Source organism: Phaenicophaeus curvirostris, chromosome 3 (assembly GCF_032191515.1).
Source record: "Phaenicophaeus curvirostris isolate KB17595 chromosome 3, BPBGC_Pcur_1.0, whole genome shotgun sequence".
In the NCBI taxonomy this organism is placed as follows: domain Eukaryota; kingdom Metazoa; phylum Chordata; class Aves; order Cuculiformes; family Cuculidae; genus Phaenicophaeus; species Phaenicophaeus curvirostris.
The window spans coordinates 84,313,669-84,335,698 of record NC_091394.1 but is presented as its reverse complement, the minus strand read 5'-3'; the positions used below and the strand labels follow the sequence as shown (position 1 = coordinate 84,335,698).

The following is a 22,030-nucleotide window of genomic DNA, read 5'->3' as shown; positions in this document are numbered from 1 at the left end:
GGGCTGGTCTTGAGCGGCTGTAACCTGCAGCCCCCACAGCCTTGGCGTCCATTGCATCAAGCTGCAGGGCTCACAGATGTGTCTCCAGTGCTGCCCTGGGCCACACTGGCCCATGTGGCCACAGGTGCCCAGGGGACAGAAGGAGCCATAATAAAGCTGAAGCAGCTGGGCAAACAGCAAGCTGGAGTTTCCGCTTGGAGGGGAAAAACTAAAGCGAAAACAAAAGTTTTCCTGGAAGGTTTAATTTAATGAAACCAAGTAATGTATGCCTGGTGTTGAAGTTACATTCTGAATTTTTTCATTTGTGTGCAAGAGTTGTTTTGGTTTGAGGTTTTTTATGTTTATTTTTTAATTCAGGACTCCCAGAAATTTTCAGGACAGCTAAGAGGGATTCCATGTTTATTAACAGATGCTCGTTTCATATTTCAACTTCTCTAAGTAAAGTCCTGACTTAACTTTCCTGTTTTCCTTTGGAAAACAGTTGTGAGCTATTTTTGGTGTCTGAAATCGTAGCCCAAAATGACAGGTTTGAATTATTTGGGCAGCACAGAGGAACTGCCCAATGCTGTGTATATGGTGTGGATTAGGAAAAGATGTTCATGACTGTCTGCTGCAGAATGGTGAGTGGAAGTGCTGGCAGTGCAGCAATGGACTGCTACAAGCACTATCCGGACACATGCTCCAGTGTATCTGCACTTTTTCAGCTTGATCTTCTCTGAAACAAACCCAAAACATCCATAAATCCCTGTGCAACATGCTCAGTCCTCTGCTTGGGAAGAGGAGGGGAGAAGGACAGCTCAAAGTGCAAACAAATGTTTGATGCTTGGCTGAGGTATGTTGAGAAGCAGCAGTGATTAAGGCAATAGATGAACTTTTCAAAGCGTGAATATGAGGGAGACAAAAATATTGGACTATTAATGAAATCCAAAAAGAAAAGAGAAACCTATCCAGAGACTCTAACCTCTTCCTTCTCGCATGACTGCCTGCATGCCTCATCATTGGAGGGACCATGTAGCCGCTGTCTGACTCTGCAATATATGCAGCACTGTACACTCTGCATTTTAATTGATTGGTCCTCCATGTTATCTTTTCTTGTACTTTTCTGTTGTTTTTCTGCCAAGTTGTCATTTCTTCCCTCTGTCGTGACAGACAGGTGGGTTTCTTGTGTAGACCAGGAGTGTAATAAATTAATCTTTCATTTGTTAACTGTGATAAATCACCGAGGCCAGCTCCCCAGCCTGGTGCAGAACCGCACTGGTGAGATTTGCGTGCCTGACATGCACTGAAGGCTGCATGCGCTGTGTGGCACCAGGATCCTGCTCCGTGTTAGAGCTGCGCTCGCTCTGGGTGCACTGAGGCAGCGTTGAATGCAAACCATGTGTTTCCCCTGAAGCCTTGTTGGCTACCAGCACAATGGAAAACTCCCCCGTCTGTGAAAACCTCCTGACCATGTAAATTTGCAGACTTCTCCTTATCTGATTATGCCCTAGTTCTGAGAAAGCAGGAGGAAGGAGCTATAATATTTATGCTTTGTGGTAAACACTAGAAAATATGTACTTTCTAGGTTGTGTCTTTGTTTACTGGCATAAGTTGCACATGGAAAAACAGGAGTCTTTTTTTTTTCTCTCTTTCCACTACCACGGAGGAGATCTGATAACTGATGCACCTCACTTTCCAAACAGAAATTATCAGATAGGCTCTTGTCAGTGCTAGGAATATAGTCCTAAGTCTATTATTCTGAGACCAAAAAAAGCTAAATTAACTTAGGCATGTGTATGAATTACTGCGTATTACCTACGGTAACTGGCTGCAGGCAAAAATCAGACAAGCATGCGAACACCTAGCATTTACCCCAGTTTGGCAGTGGGTATGTTGCCACCATCAGAGGATTGTCTAGCACAATGCAACTGGTGTTTTAATGATTTTTGTCATGGTAATCAAAAGTTCCAGGAAAACCAGTGTTTGTGGCAGCACTTACTCATGGTCTGTGTTGACCAAATGTCCCTGAACTCAGCTGCTTACTGAGATTTTAGCTTGTTCAGACTCCAGCAGCTGTTTCTGTTCAGCTTGTGTTGGGTCTTTTTGCTTGCTTTCAGTTTTCCTACACTGTGCATATATATCTTCTTTAGTTCCATAGATTTTAAGGCTGGAATGAATGATGAGGGGTCAGATTTAGTCAAACTTCAGAGGCAAATAGTTAAACCCATATATGCCTATTTCAAGACCAGAGAATTTAGGTTAGAAGAACCAGTGTGTTCTTGGCACTTGAGCCCTGTGCAATGAATAAACTGCCAGTTATGTGAAATCTCCTTAGGAGATCCCAGAGGATGAGCTACAGAAGAAGGCAATGCAATCCTGCCTAGCTGACTTAGGGGAAAATTCTTTGCCACACCTCAGCCATTTGGAATATTCCAAGTAATAAGGGATAAAAAAAAGAGGAAATAGCATCAAGTTGCGCCAGGGGAGGTTTATATTGGTTATTGGGAAAAATTGCTTCACCAAAAGCATTGCTAAGTATTGGAACGGGCTGCCCAGGGAGGTGTTTGAGTCATCATCTCTGGAGGTGACAAGATTTGTAGATGTGGTGCTTAGGGACATGGTTTAGCGGTGGAGTTGGCAGTGTTAGGTTTATGGTTGGACTCAATGGTCTTAAAGGTCCTTTCCAACCTAAACAATTCTATGATTCTTGACACCTGCCTACCTCTGATGCTCTGGGGGAAGGTAAATCTTTAAGAAAATGTGGCCCACCAGCAGATTGCACTTAAAAATTGTATCTTATGTACAGGCTGAATCTGTCCATTTACAGCTTCCCACTCCTGAATCTTTTTATGTCTTTGCAGCAAGTTTGGAAAAGCTTCTGTCAGTGTTAAGAACCACTGTGGCTCTTGCACACTGGCAAGAGATATGAAGTAACTGTGTTCGGTTTTATAAATATACATTAATTGTACAGCGCTTTCTCTTTTTTTGCGGCTTGTGGTATTCCAGATGATAAAGTAGATGACCTAGCAATCTGTTATGACCTTAAAAATCTAGAAATCTATGTTTGTGGCCCTCAACAGAGATAGGCAGTAGTTGCCAAAAGATCTTTCTCTGTTTCATTCAGCAAGGAACTGTTATAGGACTGAAATGTGGAATCAGTGATGTATCTGAATGCTAATGTCCCTTTATAATTAAGCAAAAATTAATAATTAGTGCAGCCTGATTTGCTGAAAGTCTTCATGATTTTGAATGCTCTAATTATCTCAAAATAATACCTAGCTTTGTAATGCCATCCTCAAATAATTATCTTCTGGGAGTTCTGTATAGTAAAACTGACAATGAACTAATCGGGTTTACAACTGCTAAGGTTCTCTAATAGACAAAATATTTGACTTGAAATACAAAATGCAATGAATTGCAAGGTCCCCATCTCCAGAGAGACTAATGAGGTGCTCTGAAACCTATTGCACAAAGGCTGAGCTGCTGAGGTGATGTCAAATTGTGTAGGTTCTGTGTCATTTTAAGAGAGATTAGGCAGTAATGTCTCGTAATTTGTGTGTGTCAGCTTTTTGCAGAATGGGTGATGATTCCAGTCAGCTGGAGTCCCTGAAGCTTCTACTAGTGGCTGCTACAGTCTATATAAAAGTCATTGCCTCTCTTGTTTTCCAGATTATTCAGGACAGAATATTTAAGCACATATCACGTAACAGCTTAATATGGAACAAACATCCTGGAGGGTTATTTGTGCTACCACAGTATTCCTCATATCTGGGAGATTTTCCTTACTACTATGCTAATCTCGGTGAGTGACTCCTTGCTATAATCTAGTGGCATTTGGAATTTCTAGTGGAAGTTTGGAATTCGATCCTTGAGTAGCTTGTGTCAAGTGTCTTACCATTCATTTTTAGTTAATGATGCCTTTTGTTTATCCTGTCCCGATCTTCCCCGCCCACTGTACACTGGCATGTCTCTGACTCATCAACATGCATCACATGCCTCTCGCTTACAAAGATTGTTTAAAAAAAAATCTATGTCCCTTCATGCTTTTCAATTGCTGGTAATTAATGCCTGAGTTGCTGACCCTTTCATGGCCCAAGGGGACATCAGAGGAATAGCTTTTTGCTTTCTTTGTTTATTTGTGCTTGGCAAATTGGAAAAGTGGTAATTTACGCATGATGCTTGTTAGTGGAGTGTAGAGTTGGTATGGATTTATTCTCCATCCTATGTGTCTTCATATGGATCCCACTAGAAGGAATTAATAGGGCTTAAGTTCATGGCTCTTTCCTGAAGCAGAGCTTAAATGATGAGTTCTGCAGGGGAATTTGCCTGCAGGCTGGAGTGATCCTGCTTACCAGACTGCTGCTACTTTTGGCTCAGCTTGTGCCATCCCACTTGTGTGGAGCTGTACTACTTACCTGCTAAAAATTCACAGTTACCATCTTAAAAAGGGAGAAGAAGGTTTCTGTGGAAATTTTGATGAAAAGTGACTATGACCCCACACAGATGAATTTAGATAAGGTTGAGAGCAGTAATGAATGGTAGATGCCAGTGCGATCTGTTATTTTAGGCAGCAAAGGAAATCATAGCGAGACAAAAATATCAGAATGGGAAGCAAGGATGCAAACAGAATTATCAGCTCAGGGCGTAAATGGAGATGCGTGTGGATGGGATATGACCCAGAAAGAGCAAAACTCTGACAGAGGTGGTAAAGGAACTGAGGAAACTGAACAAACTTCTGGAAGTCATCAAGATAGTCTCTAGAAAATATCAAGCATCCAGAGCCTGGCAGCAAAACAGAGCCTGTGTTGAGAAAGGCATTTGGTTGAACAAACTATATGTCAATATTATCTGTGGGACAAACTGGATGAAAGAAAGAGATTGCAGGACATCTGTGGAAATAATGAGTAAGAAAAGGCAGTAATTACGTTGGAGTCAGGGATTTCAGAGGGTGTGAGAGTTATAGGGAAGTGTGATATCCTCTGAAGCATCTGGTATCCTAGTATCCAAGACATAAGGAAATGGCCTAGAGAAACCTGGCAAGGTTTGGTTTAAGTGCAGTTATTTTTCCATCTCCTGAGTCTTTTAAATCTGTACTAACTGGGGCAGTTTTGTGTTTACTGAACACATATCTCTTCACTTCAGGTCTGAAGCCTCTTCCCACATTCACTGCCGTTATCCACGCAGTAACTCCCTTGGTTTCCCAATCTCAGCCTGTGCTGAAACTCCTGGTTGCTGTAGCCAAGTCCCAGTACTGTGCACAGGTAAGCAGAGCTGTTTCACTGCCAATCACAGTGGAGACAAAACTACTGTTCCAAGATCAAGAGCCTACTGACTTCAGGTCTTCTCAGTCCTGGTTCAAACCCATGTTTCAATTCTGATATTTATTTTCTCTGAGATTTCTGGTGTCTGTGGCCTGCACATACGAGAAACAAAAATTCTGAGTAGAGTGTGAGTGGAATAGAAACAGTAGAATCATAGAATAACCAGGTTGGAAGAGACCCACCAGATCATCGAGTCCAACCATTCCTATCAAACACTAAACCATGCCCCTTAGCACCTCGTCCACCCATCCCTTAAACACCTCCAGGGAAGGTGACTCAACCACCTCCCTGGGCAGCCTGTTCCAGTGCCCAATGACCCTTTCTATGAAGAATTTTTTCCTAATGTCCAGCCTATATCTTCCCTGGTGGAACTTGAGGCCATTCCCTCTTGTCCTGTCCCCCGTTACTTGGGAGAAGAGGCCAGCACCCTCCTCTCTACAACCTCCTTTCAGGTAGTTATAGAGAGCAATGAGGTCTCCCCTCAGCCTCCTCTTCTCCAGGCTAAACACCCCCAGCTCTCTCAGCCGCTCCTCGTAAGACTTGTTCTCCAGCCCCTTCACCAGCTTTGTTGCTCTTCTCTGGACTCGTTCCAGAGCCTCAACATCCTTCTTGTGGTGAGGGGCCCAGAACTGAACACAGTAATGAAATCCCTTTGTTTCATGAGTCAGGTCAAATAATGACTGTACTTTAAAGGTCAGCATTGTGCGTACTGCAAACTGCAAAGGAGTATCTGTGCCTCAAGAGCCCTTGCATGATCTTCCTTCCTCCTGTTGTGGTTCTTAGTCTCAGAAATGCCAGGATTTTGGCTTCTCTAAAAGAAATGCTGGGGAGTTGAGTAGGAGCACCCTTTTGCAGTGGGGTCTCACAAGTGGTTTAGCCTTTAATGAGAGGCAGAGTAGATCAGTGACATCCCTATGATCTGTCCTAGACCATAAGACCTCCTGAGTTCTTGTGCAGCCTAAGTTTGCCTCAGAGGACACATAGTGTAAGTAGTCAGGATGGGTGACATTACAGTAGAAAATGTAGTTTTTATAAAAATTTGTATCATTGTTGTTGATTTTGAAATTCCTAGCTTGAATTTAACATTTTGATCTGGAAATATGAGTCCTTAGGATTTGGACTGCAGTGCCATAAAGGTCTCTGATCGTGTTCCAATATTGTCTTTCAGATTATTGTTTTATGGAATTGTGATAAACCCCTCCCAGCTAAACACCGCTGGCCTGCCACTTCTGTGCCTGTCATAGTCATTGAAGGAGAGAGCAAGGTAGGTGGAGAGACACATCCTAAACAATTGCATATATTCTCCAGTGGGACCTGAATATTTTTTTCCAGCCACTTTGGTGAAAGCTTTGTAGTTCACACCAGTGTGACAGCTTCTTTCTATTCCTTGGCCTTTGTACCGTCTTGGTCACAGATTCATGTTTCATGCATGAATCATAGAATCATAGAATAACCAGGTTGGAAGAGACCCGCCAGATCGTCAAGTCCAACCATTCCTATCAAACACTAAACCATGCCCCTTAGCACCTCATCCACCCGTGCCTTAAACACCTCCAGGGAAGGTGACTCAACCACCTCCCTGGGCAGCCTGCTCTCAGAAATCATCAACATGGCAATTAATGCCATGAATCTGAGATTCACCAGTGGGACCCGGTTTCGAAATGTGTCCCTGGGAGCAGGTAGTGCTCGCCCCGTTAGAGATCGCTGCCTCTTTGCAGGTGCATGAAAGTAGTGATGAGTCTTAAGCAGACAGGTACAAGATTTGGGGGCCAGCTGTGGACTGAAAAGGAGAAGAAGAGAAAGCAATGAATGGCATTAGCAAGCCTTTGAAAAGCACCTTCTCTTGTGGCTTTGTAGGGTCTTGCCGCTAGTTATGGACTCCTACCACCAAAAAAAAGCAAGGGACGAGGAATGCTTGTGTGGAAACCAAACTAGGGTGTCATCTCTTGCTGTGCAACACTTGTTTCCACTTCTGCAAAGTGGAAACAGAGACCACTTTGACGAGAAAAGAGGCTTTTTTTTTAAATCCACACTGAAGTGGATGATTCCTTATCGATTGCAGACCTGAGAAACCAAGACTTCTTGCCTATAGACTCAGACTGAGAAAGATTTGGGTTGGTCCCTTCTGTGATCTGTCAGCTGGCTCTTGAGCTTTGTGTTTGCAAAGGAGACTTTTAGTTGCTTTGGCTGCACAATCCTATTCTGAATTTATAGTCCTGTCTTTGGTCTTTTCCCTCAGTCACCTTAATAAGGGGAAAGTGAGAGCCTTGCAAGGTTGGCAGCTAATGGCTCTTGCCTTAGCTACCCATGTAAACAGTATCAGGAGAGTTGCTGCAGGGCCAAGAAAGGCTGTAGTGATTTCTGAGCCTTTTGAACATTGCAAGGTTTTTTTCTTTCTTTTTAGAAAACTTGCAGAGGTGAAGTAGAGGAGAAAATCTCTGACCAGTTCTACAGTGTTTGTAGAAATTGGCCCTAGGCACTGTTTAGATAACAAATGAGTCTCCTGAGTACACAAAGGTGTGTTTATATTGGGCAGCCTCTTCCCTCTAATATCCCAACATGCACCGAAAGGCTTCTTGTGTGGAAAAGCTGTTTGTTTGGACAAAGCTGGCAAAGCCAGAGCAGTGCAATTCAAAGGTTGCACAAAAGAACTACTTTTCATCTTCAGACTTAACTGAAGCATGCTGGCAGGCACAGCTACTCCGTGCAGGTGATCACAGAGGTCTGCCTTTACCTAACCCTCACTCTTCCCCACAACATCAAGATATATTATCACACCTATTTTAAAAATGGGAGCTTTAGCTACAAAAACAAATATCTGGGTAGTCCTGATTGTTGTACTATTTGCCAATTTTCGATGGTCTGTAAAAGAGCTGGAGTGAGAACACAGGTCTCCTGCAGACTGCTTGCTCTCCTTTGCCTTAATGTAAGCAAAGCAAAACCATCAACCCCTGCCAGATCACCTCTTCCTCACAGCCAGTATCTTCTTGGTCTGCGGCCATTGTAGCTGTGAAGGGATGCTTTCTAGACAGATACTGTGAATGTCCTAATTACGGAGGCAGAGCTTTCTCTGAATCGAGGCATAGATTCCAAAGATTTATTTCAAAGAATCACTAGCTTGGAAAAGACCCACTGGATCATCGAGTCCAACCATTCCTATCAATCACTAAACCATATCCCTCAGCACCTCATCCACCCATCTTTTAAAAACCTTCAGGGAAGGTGACTCAACCACCTCCCTGGGCAGCCTGTTCCAGTGCCCAATGACCCTTTCAGTGAAAAAACTTTTCCTGATGTCAAGCCTGAACCTCCCCTGGCAGAACTTGAGGCCATTCCCTCTTGTCCTGCCCCTGTCACTTGGGAGAAGAGGCCAGCACCCTCCTCTCTACAACTTCATTTCAGGTAGTTGTAGAGAGCAATAAGGTTTCTAAACAGGTTGCAGGGAACGCAGAACTCAACATGTCCATTGTGAGGGATGTGTAAAACTTCTTCATGTCCCTGTTCCCATACAGTGACTTCCTCTTCCTGGGACTGATTTTTGTAGTGTTTTCTTGGCATAATAAATTGGGAAAAAATTGTATTAACTAGTCGGGATATTTTTCCTAGCAAATGAGGCAAAGAGTGTTGTGTCCTTGTTACTATTCATCAGTTCTCAAAAGGTGCTAATTAGTCTGCTAAAGAAACCGTATGAATTCTCATTTCTCACTGTTATCTTTTTGATCTCACTTTCCCATTATGTCCTGCCATAATTTTTAAAAGCTTATTTTGCATATAGGTTTTATATGTATAGTTACATCACTTAAGAATGTGACTTTTTAAAATACTACAATACCAATATAATTATTGATGCAGCTGGTGTTCAACTCGTACACATGTTCTTTAGCATATTATCTTTTCCTGATGGAGAATGTTGCACCATTTGGCAGCAGCTCTCTGTGGATACAACAGCAATACATGGAAATGGAGCTCTACCAATTTATATAGGAACCATCCTGATAGCATGATATCCTTCACACAGAGCCTAAACCACCTGGCTTTCTAGGTGCATAACGTTATGAATACTGCAACGTCCTTCTTAGCATTCATTATCTTTGATCCTCACATTCTGTATGAGAGCAGAAGGACAGTTCTAACTACCAGGGAAAATGTCCTCCCTAAAGAAGCTGTAGGTGCATCTAATTCTCAGTATGGACCATTGCAGTTTGTCACAAAAGGAAAGCAGCATGCTCCAAAGATGGAGGTCTGTTCAGAAATTACTCCTCAGGTAGAAGGTGTAAGCTGACTGCTGAGATGACAAAACTGACAGTCACTCTTGAGTTGAAGGGTCCTTTCCACCAGACAGAGATATGCAATGTACCTCAGACAAGAGGAAATAAGAGTGAAGAATGAAATGAAGTATTTCCTTTGTAAATGAGTCCTTCAAGTGATTTTTTTCTTCCTCTTCCTGCCTTGGATACCCACAGGTTATGAGCAGTCGCTTCCTACCCTACGACAATATAGTGACAGATGCAGTGCTAAGCCTGGATGAGGACACTGTGCTTTCAACCACTGAGGTAAGGGTCTCTGTTGTCTTCGGAGACTGCTTGGCTCCTCAGCTCATCCTGAGCACAGGAGATGAGCTCTTCGCTTGGCTTTGCCAGTGAGCAACTGCTGTAAGATTTCCTGCTATGCTCCTCAGATTTCACGCATTGCACTTGTTTCAGCAACCCTGCCACTGCCTGCCATCAGAGGAGCTTTTCACCCTGGTTAATTGACTCATCATTAGCATATGGTTCTTCCCTTCCTTATTATTTTAGTAACATAGCTGCGGGCGGGTGTAGGCAGCCAAGAGCAGTCAGCTTTAATACTCTGTTCTCACTTTTCTGATTGGGGTAGCTTTATTTCCCCCTGCGTTATCAGTAGGGTGTAGGTGGGAAGGGAAAGGGTGGGAAGGGAAAGGGTGTCAGCAGCCGGGGACTGCTGTCGCTCCAAAAGACAACATGCAAGCTTTCACCGAGGAATGCTCTCTCACCATTGCGTTGCTTCATAAAATTGGAGATCTTTGCTAGTTTAGGTGTTGGAGTGTTTGTGCCAAGAGCAAGATAGTGCTAAGAAAAGAAAAAAACTGTATAAAACCAATTTTTACAACTGGGATGAGTATTGATTTCTGGAACGTCTTCCTGAGAACCACAGGGGAAACTGATGACAGTTTATATAGAGTGCAATATTTGGGAAGTACATTATTAATGATGGCCAGGGAATAGCTTGAAAAACTTGATTTTCTTTTGGTTTCCCCCTTTTTTCCCCATGTTCATGGCCATTCCCTTCTCCCAACTTCACCTTTATATAAAGGTTTTTTTTGTCAGTGATGGGGATCTTGCACTGATGCTCGCGCTGCTTATGTGTCAGTGAAGAAATGCCTGACATTAGTCATTGCTCTACACCCTAAGATATCACTGAATTTGTTCTAAATGGAGGAGATTGCCACCGCTCTTCTCCCTAGTACAGATCTGTTGTGCTGTAGTTAGACTTCTCCAGAAGGAGCCACCATAGACCTCTTCTGCTGAACAGATGGAAGAAGTAGTTAACATTGATATCAGGATTACACCTTGGTAGTTTCTGTGAGAAAGAATGCAGCTACTGCCAAAGCACTTGTGTGCAAAGCCCTGCACAGCCAAAAAATCCCCAAACCAAACCCAGTAAAAGGCATTTATCCTAGGGCTGGAGTTCCTAAGCAGGTTGATGCACGGGATGTAGGGTCCTGTCTCAGTTGCCCTGGGGGCCATGCTGAGACCTCTCAGGAACTTCATTGCACTGAGATGGTATTTACAGCAATCCAGCCTGTGGATTCCATGGGGATTTGGAGCTTTGGTTTGTTTTGCCTGGTATTTAGTCATCACCCAAACTTTGGAGTCATTCAGGCTGCTGGAACACATATGAAATAGTGTTTCTCATTCGGCTTGGCAGTGTTTTACCCTAAACATTCTGAAATGCAAATACTTCTTGTTGTGTGAGAAAACATATACATTTCTTTGTGGCTTCTTCCCTCCTGTGAGCAGCTTGCAGCCAATATTGCATGTTTGCATGGTGGGTATTGGCTCTACAAACACCATGGCCCCTGTGCTGCAGAGAGTACCAGCTGGCTGGCTCTTGCTAGCACCCACCTTGCAGCTTCAGCATTCTTCTGCCAGGGTACCAGGGTCAGGAGCTCTCTTTGGTGGCTCTCTGTAAAGAACTGGGGCCTCCCCATTGCTTCCCTTCACCCATCATATGGTTTACACACAAAAGCAGTATGTCAGAACACTGACCTGAAACACATGGTGTGAAAATTTCCTTGACACTAGCTGCTCATGGGTGGTCATTGTGGCAAAGCTTCAGGGCCCAGAAAAGACAATTTGAAAATGTGATCAAACACAGTCACATTCCTGTTGGGAGGAGCAGCCACCAGGCACATTGTTCGTTCTGACCCACTCTAGCATAGTAAAGGTTTTCCGTTCACAGCAGAACGACACATAATTGCTCTTGTGAGAGGAGCTGTGTCGTGTGCACAGAGGGATGTTTGCATGGGAAGTAAGTAGGAATCAGCGTGGGTCAGAAGTGATGTAAGGGTTTAAGAGACTGGCAGCCTGGTTGGCTTTTCCTGCTGATCAGCTGAGTGGCTATGCTGCTGAAACTTTCTTAGAATGAGGACTGGAGGTTTTTTTTTATAAAGGGAGTTTCCTCTTAGGGTGGTTGCTTTAGTGCATCTCCCTGGTACAGGGACAGATAGATGAAAGCACAAGTGAGGGCACTCAGTGCAGCCACTTTATTATTTATTTGAGTGTGAGATTCTCAAAGTTCTCTAGAGAAAACAGATGTCATGTTTTATGGGAAAGGCCTTTACAGGGAAAAAAAAAAAACTTTAGTTCTTTCATGTGGTATTGATTTGGATGAGATCAGAACTATCACAACGGTGACTGGTTTGTGCACATTGTCTTTTTAGTTGGCTTCAGATTCCTTGAAACAACTTGAAAGAAAATAAGCAGTCCCTAACTTTATATTCCAGTACATATGTGACTCTTCTGTTTCATAAAAACACTTGTAAATTAGAGAAGTCTGACAGTAATCACACAAAATGTGACTGTTAGCAGAGTAGCTGTTCTTTATCTAACCTCTACAGCCTTGACTTTGGCTGCATTCTTGGAAGGTTTTTCAGGCATTTTTGAGAAAAATTTGAGGTCCCTCTGGTATTGGAGGGAACTTGATGTGCAGTGCAGAAAGGAATCCCTCCTTTTCTTTGGTTTGACTGGGACAGTTAGAATTGTCTTTACCTCTTTTTAAAATTTCAGTGTAGCTTGAGCTCCTAAACCTAAGTTGAAGTGAAGGGACTGCCAACCAACTTTACAGTGATAAAAATCTTTCCACATGTATTTTTAGCAAACTCCTTTCAAATCTAGTGCTGATGAGCCTTCTGCAATCTACCCCAATCAACCCTTTTCCTAGCGTCACCAAGATTTGTTTGGTGAGATCCTGGGGTAGCAATGTCCTGTCAACTTTTCAGTTCTCAGAGATTTGAGTTATTCAAATAGTTACAGCAAGACAATTAAAAAAACCCCTGTATCAGCAGCATTTGACATCTTTTGGCACATATAGTATCAGGCATTTTCTTGAAGTATTTATTCCTAAAGCCATTTAACTACATGGGAATCTTATCTTCCTCTTTATTGATCTATGTTTAACCCTCTTGGTCATATGGATAGTCTTAAAAGCATGACCTGCCTGTACCTCAAAGACTCAAAATGGATGGAATATATAAAAAGGACTCTGCATTGATTGCCTGTTTTGATCTCACTGAGCCACCCTTGTAATTTAAGGTGTTTGACTCCTGATTTTGTGTTGACAGTACTGAAATGGTAGGTGAAATGCACAAAGATATGCAAAAGGTTCAGTTTACCATGTAGTTATTACCACTCTATATTGCATCTAAGTATAAATACATGCACCTACACCCATTCTTTCTGTAACTTGAAAAGGTTTGATATGTAAAGGGCAAGCTTGAAAATGTTAATGTAATGCTGGGATGCTCTAGACTCCCTTCAACAGGAACCATTAAAATGTGCATAATTATAGGGCAAAATGTCAAGCAGTCAATTTAATTTACTGATGAATACATAGAATTAATGTTTTGCAGCAGTTCCAACATTTTGAGTTAGGAATTAGTGGCAAGGTAATATTTTGTTTTGTTGACATTTGTTGAAACAATTTTGGCGCTCATTTGGCCTGTGTCTTTATCCGCAGGTGGATTTTGCCTTTACAGTTTGGCAGAGTTTTCCAGACAGGATTGTGGGGTATCCTGCTCGCAGTCACTTCTGGGACAACACTAAGGAGAGGTGGGGGTATACCTCCAAGTGGACTAATGACTATTCCATGGTATTGACAGGAGCTGCTATTTACCACAAGTAAGAACCCAAAGCATCTGCTGTCCTCCTTCTGTATGAAACAAAATAGTAAGGGGAAGGGTGGTGATGAACATTCTTCCGGGGAGGGGAAAAACTGGAAAGATAATAAATGGGTCTGGTTTTTATGGGGTAATAATTTAAGTTCTTGGTTTAGCTCTGGGGATCTGGTAATCATTATTGCACTTGTTGGGTCTCTTTGAAGTCACTTGTATTTTGAGGCAGTCGGACTGCTCATTTTAACATCAGGAATTACACACTTCAAAGAGCTCCTGAATTCATTAAGCTGCTCAGCTGAATGGCCTGTAGCACAGCAGAAAGGAGGTTACTTCCAGACCAGCTCTGGGTGTGTGTTGGCTAACAGCTGCAGACTGCAAAGTCTTCTGGCTACACTAGAAATGCAGTACAGTGGACACTTCACAGATGAACATCTTGCAGCACGTTGGAGAAGCCCCCTGTTGTTAGCACTTCAGGAGGCCAAAGGCCTCGCTAGACTTTAGAAGAAAGTCACCAAATTCTGGAATGCCTAATCCACATCTCTGCAAAAAAAAAAAGATGGGCCATAGGCAGTGATGGAGGCCCAGAGGAGAATAATTTCAACAATAAGGACAGTAGTAAGCCAGTTTGTAATAGAGTTCTCCCCAGTTGAACAGCTTTGAAAGAAGAGGTGAAGGATGAATTCATCAGTGTAGCAATGTGGTTTTCTCTTTCCTACTCCACTATCTTGATAATTAGGCTTGCTTTATTTCTTTTAGCCCAGTTACAAAAAGGGCGTGTTTTGTTTCTCCATTAGCAATATTTACTGTCTTGATGAGATACTGATTTGCTCTTCCTTCTTGTTGGAGGATGAGACTGAAGAAAGGAAGTAGTATATCCAGAGTTCAGTACAAAACCTGTGTCTCAACTAAGACTGAAATTTCCTGGAGTTTGTATCCCCTGAAAGTTCACCAATTTGTATTAATAACACTACTGTTGGTTTCCAGATATTATCACTACCTGTACACTCATTACCTGCCTGCCAGCCTAAAGAATATGGTGGACCAACTGGCCAATTGTGAGGACATTCTAATGAATTTTTTGGTGTCAGCTGTGACAAAATTGCCTCCAATCAAAGTAACACAAAAAAAACAATATAAGGAGACCATGATGGGACAGGTATGTATCCACAGCATGCTTGAGCAGTTGGGATATATTGATCATAGAATCATAGAACAGTTTGGATTGGAAGGGACCTTAAAGATCATCTACTTCTAATACCCCTACCATGGGTAGGTACACCTTCCACTAGACCAGATTGCTCAAAGCCCAATCCAGTCTGGCCTTGAACACTTCAAGGGATGGGGCATTCACTGCCTCTCTGGGCAACCTGTTTCAGTGTCTTGCCACCCTCATTGTGAAGAATTTCTTCCTTATATCTAATCTAAATCTACCATCATGCAGTTTAAAGCATTACCTTTTGGCCTATTGCTACATGCCCTTGTAAAAAGTCCTTCTCCAGCTTTTTTGTAGGCTTCCTTTAGATACTGGAAGGCTGCTATAAGGTCCCCTGTAGCCTTCTCTTCTCCAGCCTGAACAACCTTAGCTCTCTCAGCCTTTATTAACAGGAGAGATGAAGTCCTCTGGGCTCACTGCAACAGGCCCATGTCCTTCTTATGTTGGGGACAGGGGCAAAGCTGGATGCAGTACTCCATGTGGGGTCTCACTAGAACAGAGTAGAGGGGGAGAATCATCTTCCTTGACCTGCTGGCCATGATTCTTTTGTTGCAGCGCAGAATACAGTTGGCTTTCTGGGCTGCACACATACATTGCCAGCTCATGTTGAGCTTCTCATCAGTCAATACCCCCAGATCCTCAGGGCTGTTCTCAAGCCATTCTCTGCCCAACCTGTATTTGTGCTCGTGATTGACACAGCCCAGGTGCAGGACCTTGCACTTGGACTTGTTGAACTTCATGAGGTTCACATGAGCCCACTTCTCAAGCTTGTCCAGGTGCCTCTGGATGGCATCCTGTCCCTCCAGTGCTCTGACTGCGCCATGCAGCTTGGTGTTGTCAGCAAAATTACTGAGGATGCACTCAATCTCGCTGTCCATGTCACTGACAAAGATGTTAAATGGTGCCGATCCTAGCATTGACCTCCGAGGAATGCCACTTGTCACTGGTCTCCACTTGGACACTGAGCCATTGACCATGACTCTTTAAGTGCCACCATCCAGCCAGTTCGTTATCCATTGAATGGTCCAGCCACCATATCCCTGTCTCTCCAAATTAGAGGCAAAGGATGTCATGTGGGACAGTGTCAAATGCTTTGTGTCAGTCCAGGTAGATGAAGTCAGTTGTTCTTCCCTTATACTTCTACACTGTAACCAATAATATAATGGTTAACTTCTAGGTTAGGCTTACAGAGTAATACAATTCTGGGTTTTTTTTAGGTTTTAGTTTAGCAGAACTGTAAATAGACTTTAGATATACTTATTGCAATGAAGGAAAGTCCAAAAGGAGAAATGGCCAACATTTACAGCATCTTTTCATAGTTTTCTCACATGGTGTTATTTATGGGTATCCCAGACTCATGGAACTGATGATTGTGGTGACTGAATTTTAGTTAAACTCCCATTTTATAATTAAATATTCTAGACCTAAGACCTGGTCATGAATGCTAGAAGCAGAAGTAAATTCTAGAAAGGTTTTCTATTTTTAATTATTATTAATTAATATAATGTATCAGGTTGTCCCTGTGCTGTTTTAAAGTATGTAGTGTGATTCGAGGGCTGACATCAGACTGTCACAACAGAGACAATTTGTGGTATTCAAGCATTTTTTCCCACAAGGAACATTTTGTCCCACAGTGACACCATCACTCACTAGCAGCCATGAAATGCTTGCTTTATCTTGCGGCTATTGGCTAAGCACTCTGTCATTGTAGAAATGGCTATACCTTCTGGTAGCATGGATACATGGAAACCTGGAGGGCACTTTTCCTCCTTCCCTTTGTGAGGGAGCGACTGGAAGAATAGCAAATCCTGCAAGTCCTAAATAATCTCCCATCTGTGCTGCTACAGTGTCTGTGATGTGCACTACAAACAGTACCATGATTACAAGGGGCAGGAAAAAGAAGAGATCCTCTATTTTCCCCCCACATTTTCTTCTAGTAGCATTTCTTGGATCTTTCACTGGGGAGTGGCTGTGCCAGTTTGTAGACACCCTTATCTGTATGCCATTGCACTTTCATCTGAAGTGCAGGTAGCATTCAGCAATTCTGACTCATATGGGTACCAAGGAGATCTTCTGTGAACAAGAAGGTTCCATCCAGAATATACCTATTGCTTCCAGTTTAAGCTTCGCCTCTCCATAGGACCATGCTTTAGCTGTTTGTCAGAGCCTGAAGAGTCATTTTTCTTCTTATAGTGCAGGTGACTTGAGTCAGCCATGAACTATAACTCTCTCCCAAAGACAAGTTGTTCCTGCAGCTTTGGGAAATGTAACGGACCTTGTTCATAATTCCTTGAAAGACAAATAAAAAATTAACCTAACCTCAGTGTTGTGACAGAGATTAATAGTCTTATGGAAATTCACTGCTAATGGCCAGAATGCCTGCTATAATACTCTAGCAACAAGCTTTTGCTTGCTCTTTAGTGGCTTAGTGTAATCACGAGTCTGTAATCAACGCACATGATAACCTACGATTTGAGCTAAACTGGACAGGCCTTGAACAAGATAAAATCTGATAACCCATTCATTTGGAAAGTCACTGACTTTATCACATTCTTCACATTTTAATTAACACTCTTTGAGTTTATGACTTTATGTTTGTTCTTAAAGCATAATGGAAATGTAAGTGCTATAGAGAGATGCATGAGAAGTGGTATAAAAAAAAACTTAGGTTCTCATCATTCATACTTTATCTTAAATAATAGGGTTTTTTTGTTCATACATGTAGTTTAGGTACAGATAGAAAGTAACTGCTCCAGAGCTGTTAGGGACTTATTTTTCCAGCAGTGCTTAGTTTAAGTGGACTATCACAGGAATTACAGTTGACCTGAACTTTGGAAAATCAGGCCACAATATTTTGCATGTATGCAGCCTGTGGTCTTTTCCTCAGCTCAGATTTGAATGTGATATCATGTGGAACGTCAGTTAATTTTGTCTGTCCATAAGACAGTGTGTCTTGGTCAGTGAGATTGCTGGAAGCACCCTGCTTTTCCCTTCAGGACATATGCACTCATGAGTAATGCCAAGCACGTAAGGACTTCTGTTGAGCTCAACTACAAGCTGGTTGAAATTACTCATGTATAAATCTCTACAGGTCTGGACTGCAGAAGTGTGGTTTTGACCTGAGAAGCAGTTATACCTGCGATGTGCTTTCCTGCTATGGCTGAAGGCTGTGAGCAGCAGCTGGCCCTAGGATATGCACCTCCAGTGGCCAGTGGTGGTCTCCTTGTCTTTCCTGGTGGTTTTTAAGGACTTGTTCTATCTCTGAAGTGTCTTGAGGGTATAAAAAAAAAAGAGAGGAAGAGATGGAGTGAGGTACTGTGCTGGCAGGCTTTGGGACACCTGCCCATGACTGTTGGGGTCAGTGTGAAGGCAGCTCGTGGTCGAACTGAGCTTGCCCACGCCCCACTGTCCTCAGTGTCATTTCGAGGGCTGGGGGTAGTGGTTCACCTGGCAGGGTGTCCTTCCTCTGTTTTGAAGCCCTGTGGTGAGCAGATTTCAGCCCTTGTGCCTAATCGATGCTCTCAGGCCCTCAGCGCTGCTCTGCAGCAAGGTGTGGGTTCAGCTGCAGTACCTGCACTCTCCTGCCATTTTGTTTGTCGTGTTGCAGCCAATGTCTGATTTCTGCTTTCCTCTCCACACAGACGTCCCGGGCCTCACGCTGGGCCGACCCTGACCACTTTGCCCAACGACAGAGCTGCATGAACACTTTTGCCAGCTGGTTTGGCTATATGCCGCTAATCCACTCTCAGATGAGGCTCGACCCTGTCCTCTTCAAAGACCAGGTTTCCATCCTGAGAAAGAAGTACCGGGACATTGAACGACTCTGAGGAGCGCTGCTGAGGGGGGCCGAGCTGTCCCCAGCTCCACGCGGCCACCGGTGCGTGGAGCCAGACTGTGCCGCCAACAGCAAGCGCCCGGCCACAGCGATGGGCGTCCCGGCGCCCGCTTGTGCCGCTCCAGACTGTGTCAAACCGCCCGGCAGGCTTCTGTCGCTCAAGACTAGGTTGTGTACAGTTTCATTATGGAACATTAAATAATTATTTTTGAAATGATTGCTATGCAGGTTTAAACTTTTTTAATGATCAAAAAAACCCTATTAAAAACAGAGTTCTTTCTTTAATCAAAATTGTGTTGGTTGTGAATATTTCAAAGCTGCCATTTCTTTCTTTCATGCATTTGATTGTCATTGCAATTTTCAATCATTTTCTCCTGCAAAGTTAAATGCCTGAATCTCAGAGGGAGAAAATGCAGCAGGTTCAGATACAAACTGAGCACAAGCAGGACAGAACCGAAGTATTAATATTTCTCATTTACTGCTGAGTTTTTAGTTTTTTTCCTCAGTTTTCCTGAAGCCGGTAGCAGCCAATATAGCAAAATCTCTTTGGATGGATGGAGAACTGGAGACCCCCAACGAGCCAGCTAAGAGCATAGATCCTTCTAGCTGGGAACCCAGTTTTTGTAGGCAATCGGCCTTGGCGTGAAGCGGGAGAGGAGGACTGCTGCCAAGGAGTGAACCAGTGACCCAGGGCACAGGGAGGGATTCACGCAGACCAGGGCTGTGGTGCTGCGTGTTTATTCTGGTAGGAGATAGACGCCCCGAGCGGCCCTGCCTGTGGGTGAGCACCGCGGTGGCAGCACAGCCAGTGTGGCAACCGTGTGGGACACACACAGCCCACGTGAGTGTCTGCTGCCCAGGTGCACTGGTGCTGCTTGGCCACTGCAGCAAAATTTCTAGAAATAGCTTTGTTCTGTGGGCAAGAAGGGTGTTGTCAAAAAAAAGAAAGCCTGTTGGTATTTGCAGTGCAGGAATTTGGCCTGTAACAAATTGGTTTATATGAAATCAAAGAATGGGCTTTTCTTTTTTTTTTTTCTTTTTTTTTAATTCTTAAATGCAAACACCTCCTGGAGGTCTGACACTTGGAAGTAAAGTGCATGGTCAGACACTGAGTTCTGATGGCAGCGAGTGCTCCCAGGCATACCTGGGGCAGGGTAACTTGAACAAAATTTCACCCTGAAATACCGGCATTAGTCACACTTCAGACTGGTTTTATCATTTCAAGTGGAAGTATTTTTAAATTGAAATATTCCAGTTGTTTATTTCTCTTTAGTGCTTTGTTGATTTATATGTTTCTTTCAGTTGAAGAATGAAAACTAAAGCAGTGATTTGGGTCAGGAAGATGCCATTCCGATTTGCTAAGAAAATAAGCACTTTAAAAACGTTTTGGACTCTCGCATTTTCATGAGGTGCGCTTGGGGTGCCCTGTAACAATCGTCACCCCCAAGGGCTTGGTTAAAGTCACAGTGGGAGGGTTTAGTTCCGATGCCCAAAAGACCAGAAAGCCTTTCTATACCTCATTCCTGTGTGAACAGTTGGTCCAGTAGCTGGGGTGAAGAGTAGCTGCTGTGATAGGAAGAGTGGACTGGGATTGTCAGCAGTTTCATTCAGGTTCAGGCACTGCTTTATTATGCAGCTTTAAGCAACTCCCGTAACCGAGGCGTGCCTCAGTTTCCTCATTAATAAAAGTAATAATTACTGGTTGTAGAGGGAATGTTGTGAAGCCTAAATAATTTCTTTTGCTGGTAAGATCAGAATTCCTATATGGGAAGTTGCGAAGTAGATATTGTTAAATGTTTGTATGCAACCTGACATGTAAAGACATACAAAGAATGTTTTGCTTTGCATATGTATTGCAATATTTGAACAAAGCGCAGCAAGTTAGAGCAGGAACATCAGGTTCCTGGCATTTTGTGTTAAGTCTGAACCAAATCTTTAAAAGAATCTGCCAAAACATGTGAGATTGCAACTAGTGACTTATACTGCTGGAAGGAAGAGGTGCCACCTTTCCCCCACTCCCATTGCTCTCGCAGCCCCTGGCCATGCGGTCTTACCTCACACCTTCTGCTATGCTGGTGTCTGTCAGATGCTTCTGTGAGCCCGTCCAGCTCTCTAAAATGGTGAAAGAACTGTCCAGTGATTTACTGGATTTTTTTAATGCCATTTTAGAGAGCTAAACCAGCATGTGGGGAGACATGTAAAGAGGCAAGAGTAAGAAGGCAGGGACAGGGACAGAAGGCAAGCAAGTTACACTTCTGTCTCTGTAAGGTGAGTTGCTAATTCAGCCTCTCATGTCATGTAAAAACCTAAACCTCATTTCCTTGTGCTGTGCGGTCTGCATTTGCTGGTCTCGAGGGGGAAGGTGAAGTCCAGTGGTTTGATTTTCCAGGTTTGATTTTCCAGTGGCTGCCATGCTGCTTCTTTCTCTTGAAGATCAGGCAGCTCTTGGAGGGACTGGAATAAGCCTTCTCCTTAGGCTCATTTTTCGGAGAATGTGTCAAATACTGGATGAGTTTGGCAGGGCTCATGCTCTGCTTGTATCCCTGTTTGCATGCAGCTTTTGCTGCTCTGGGAAGCAGTTAATGGTCTGTAGCCAGCAAGAGGAGCCAGAGAGAGAGGGAAAGAGGGCACCCTAAAAAGCAAGAATTAGAATTCTCCTTGGGTTTTAGTTAGCGCCAGTTTGGGGCACGTGGGCTGGGCTTTCAGTAAAAAAGGGAGTAGCTAACCAATTTTTTGAGTGCAGTGAGTCAGGCCAAGCTTTTAAGCTGTTTGACATTCTGTTATCGTCACTTTTTGGGGTGGCTGAAAGAGGCTGTGCTACCGCTCGCTCTCAATGGGATCCGAGGCCCTTTCTGCTTACAGATTGCTCATTAAACAAGTGACAATGAAAGGCTTAGCTCCAGAAGGGATGTGGATAGGTAGGAGAGTTTCTTTTTGCAGCACGTTGCCTGGGCATAGCTGTCTCTATAGGAAAGAATGTGCCTCGTGGCCAGTCCTGGGGATGGCTGTCAGTCTCCGTGTCCACAGCCTGGGGACCCAGGAAAGAGCTGGACATGGATCCAGCTTGGAGACAAGGTGCATTATGCTCAGTGCAGACGTTATCAGCCAATGCTCCTAAGGACACGAGGCATGTTTCTGAGCCTCTGCTGTGTATCCATGTTGGGTAAAGCTGTGTCTCCTTAGTGAATGAAATCGCCTTTTTATCACATCCTACATGCAAGTTAATGGATCTTTATTCTTTTTTTTTTTCTCCTTCCCTTAATTCAGAT

General features: G+C 43.4%; 1 protein-coding gene across 1 annotated transcript in view; it reads left to right on the top strand.

The window, feature by feature from the left end:
• The window catches only part of EXT1 (exostosin glycosyltransferase 1), a 178,415-nt gene extending 159,363 nt beyond the window's left edge, over window positions 1-19,052 (top strand). Inside the window, exons 5-11 of the mRNA XM_069854575.1 lie at window positions 3,649-3,781; window positions 5,122-5,240; window positions 6,469-6,564; window positions 9,764-9,853; window positions 13,557-13,717; window positions 14,698-14,869; window positions 18,568-19,052. Coding sequence (XP_069710676.1) covers window positions 3,649-3,781; window positions 5,122-5,240; window positions 6,469-6,564; window positions 9,764-9,853; window positions 13,557-13,717; window positions 14,698-14,869; window positions 18,568-18,753 — 957 coding nt within the window. The 3' untranslated portion in view covers window positions 18,754-19,052. The remainder of the gene's footprint in view (window positions 1-3,648; window positions 3,782-5,121; window positions 5,241-6,468; window positions 6,565-9,763; window positions 9,854-13,556; window positions 13,718-14,697; window positions 14,870-18,567) is intronic.
• The last annotated feature ends 2,978 nt before the right edge of the window (window positions 19,053-22,030 follow it).